The 2976-nt window shown below is 72.1% G+C and overlaps 1 protein-coding gene across 1 annotated transcript in view; it reads right to left on the reverse strand.

Moving 5' to 3' along the window:
- The window catches only part of ZC3H18 (zinc finger CCCH-type containing 18), a 4860-nt gene that overhangs the window by 1024 nt on the left and 860 nt on the right, over positions 1-2976 (reverse strand). Inside the window, exons 2-3 of the mRNA XM_012722857.1 lie at positions 863-947; positions 191-255 (exon numbers count right to left, since the gene is read on the reverse strand). Of these exons, the coding sequence (XP_012578311.1) occupies positions 191-255; positions 863-947 (150 nt within the window). The remainder of the gene's footprint in view (positions 1-190; positions 256-862; positions 948-2976) is intronic.

Here is a 2976-nt window from a genome sequence, read left to right on the forward strand (position 1 = left end):
GGCCCAAGGCCCCGCCCCCTGCCGTCCACGGGTCCCGCGCCCTCGCCAAGTGCCGCAAAGTGTGAGGTGCCCTCTGCCCGAGAGCCGCCCCTTCCTGCCGGCCCCACAGTGGCTCTGGGCCCGGAGAGAGGAGTCTGGCTCCATGCGGGCCGAGAGGCGCTAGAGTGACCGGCGTGTGTGTACCTTTCACCTGGCCTCTGAGTGGCATGGAATTTGGTATTGGTGGAAGCAGAGTGGACAGGGGTGCCACAACACCTGGAAGAGAAGCACAGGAGGCCTGTGAGCTCCAGGCCGCGCGCGGGCTCAGCCAGCGGCCAGTGCGGAGGTGCAGGACGCCCCTCTCCCTGCCTCTCACGAAACCTCCGCGCCCGCGGCGCCAGGCTGGGCCGTGCGCCGGGAGGCCCAGGACGCCCTGCAGCCGGCACTGAGCCCGGCCACCCGCCAGGGACCATCTTCTCGCGGCCAGCAACCCCGCCCGGCCAGTCGCCCGGCTGCTCGGCTCACGCGCCCGCCCTCTGCGGGCCAGAAATCTGCTGCAGTGGAGGACACGCTCGGCTGTCTCGAGGAAAGTGGCCTTTTCCTTACAGGGACAAAGGTCAAAGCCAGCGCGTGTTGCTCTGGCCTTACAGGAAGGACCAGCGAGAGAAGCGACGGCGGCCTCGGCCTCGGGTCACGAGCTGCTGTAGACGGCGGGGCAGGCGGGCTCGTGGCGCCAGCTAGCCCCGAAGCAGCGGCCGGCAGCCAGACCTCCCGTCTCGCGGGGAGGCCTCACAGGACACCTGAGCCAGGACCAGCCCTGCGACCCCAGAGAGCGGCAAGGCCGAGCCGCGGGCCGCGCAAGGCCCCTCCCTCAGACAATTACCTTTCATGAAGAAGCGGCAGGTGGGACGAGGCCTCACCTTCCTGTCACTGGGGTCCTTCACTTCACCCTCTTCCAGGTCGTCATCCTGGAACAGAGAGGCGTGAGTGAGCGGGAGCACCGCACAGGGATGAAGGCAGACGGGGGCGCCCACGCGTACCCCCGGGCTGTGGCCTGGGGCTCTGGGTTCCGCATCATCAGCAATTCGGGGCGCATCAGGCTTTTAGACAAATTCATGAAACCGACACGTCTTCAGCCGGCGCTGGCTTCCAGTCTGAGGTGAGCACGAGCCTGCTCCTCGGCGTGGCTGCCACACGGCCCGGCCCAGCCTCGCCGCTCCACGCCAGCACCTCACGGGAGAGGCTGCGAGCCCAAGACGTGGCCCCGGCACGGCTGACGGAAGCTGCCACACGGCCCGGCCCGGCCTCGCCGCTCCACGCCAGCACCTCACGGGAGAGGCTGCGAGCCCGAGACGCGGCCCCGGCGCGGCTGACGGAAGCTGCCACACGGCCCGGCCCGGCCTCGCCGCTCCACGCCAGCACCTCACGGGAGAGGCTGCGAGCCCAAGACGCGGCCCCGGCACAGCTGACGGAAGCTGCCACACGGCCCGGCCCGGCCTCGCCGCTCCACGCCAGCACCTCACGGGAGAGGCTGCGAGCCCGAGACGCGGCCCCGGCGCGGCTGACGGAAGCTGCCACACGGCCCGGCCCAGCAGCTGCGCCCAGCACGGGGCATGCGGTCTCCGCCCCAGCACCCCACGTGCTGCAGCCGGGCGGCCCGAGGGTCTGGGGGGTCCGAGAGCAGCCCCCGGGCGCCGCAGGCAAAGCGCTCGGCCCTCCGAGCCGGGGCTCTCAGCGGAGCTGGGGCCACTGGCCTGCGAGGTGGTGCGGCAGGAGCTCCTGTCCGGCGCGGCTAGGTCGCCCCCAGCCTCAGCGCAGGGGTAGGGCCCTCGGCCCGCGTGCCTGGGAGGGTCACGCCCGAGGGCAGGAGCAGCCCGAGGCCCTGGAGAGACCCCAGCCAGGTGCGCAGGAACTGGAGGTCTGGCCGAAATGCCACCAAGCCATTTCTGGGGTGCCGCTGTGCCCGGGCGAGTGCCCCGGCCTGTGTGAGGGCCGTGAAGGGGCAGCCACAGGACAGCCGCTCTGGTGGGCAAAGTCCTGAGAACCGAGAGACCCAGCCGGGAGCAGAGCCCAGAGGCCTGAGGGCCCGAGACGTCCGGAAGGGCACCAGTGGGGCCGACCTGGCAGGGCGAGGGCTGGGAGGAGGCCTTCCACGAGGCGGGAGCCACGAGGCGGGAGCCACGAGGCGGGAGCCACGAGCCACAGCCCAGCGCCTGCTCAGCGGCTGCAGAACGCGCCCGCAGAAGACACCGTGGACGAAGCCCACGCGGCCGCGCCCCTCCACCGCAGGCAGCAGCGCCCCGAGAGGCGTGTGCCTGCAGCGTGTCCCTGGCGCACCCAGGCACAGCCACAGCCCCGGGTCAGACGCAGCTGCAGAGTGCGGCGTAAACCAGAGGCGCAGCCGAGGACTCCGCGGGCTGCCCACGGGGTGGGCGGACTGCCCTGGCCACCTGCCCCAGTGACTCGAAGTCTGAAGGGAAAAGCAGGACCGCACCGAGAGGAGGAGAGGCAGTCAGGTCAGAGAGGCGGTCAGCTCCCGGCCCCTTCTTCGAGACCACAGTGCTGTTCCTTCTCGGGGCTCCCACTGCACACCCGCCCGACCACACGTGCCGCACCCGCGCCAGGAGGGGCCGGCCGAGGGGCGGGCAGTGACCAGAGTGGAGGCTCCGGGCACGGCCCCCGCCCAGTGCCGGGGTCTCCTCAGGGACACAGCCGGGGGGAGGCAGCTGGGCCCCAGAGAGGACAGGCACGAGGCCCGGCACGCTGCCCGGGCCGTGGCGGGCAGCTTTCCAGCCTCGGCCCTGACAGCGTGCGAGTGGCAACCGGCTGGCGCGGGCGCTCAGTCCAGAGGGGCCAGGACGGTGGCGCTGGCTGTGGGCGGGCACGCGGGTTGGACGCCTGCTCGCAGCCGACAGGTGGAGGGACACCTTGAGCCCGCCTCGCCCCGACGGCCTGCTGCCCAAGTGCCCGCGGGGCTCGCGCCGAGCGGCCCAGGCA

This window comes from Condylura cristata, unplaced genomic scaffold (assembly GCF_000260355.1).
Source record: "Condylura cristata isolate star-nosed mole 26May11 unplaced genomic scaffold, ConCri1.0 scaffold00009, whole genome shotgun sequence".
Classification (NCBI taxonomy): Eukaryota; Metazoa; Chordata; class Mammalia; order Eulipotyphla; family Talpidae; genus Condylura; species Condylura cristata.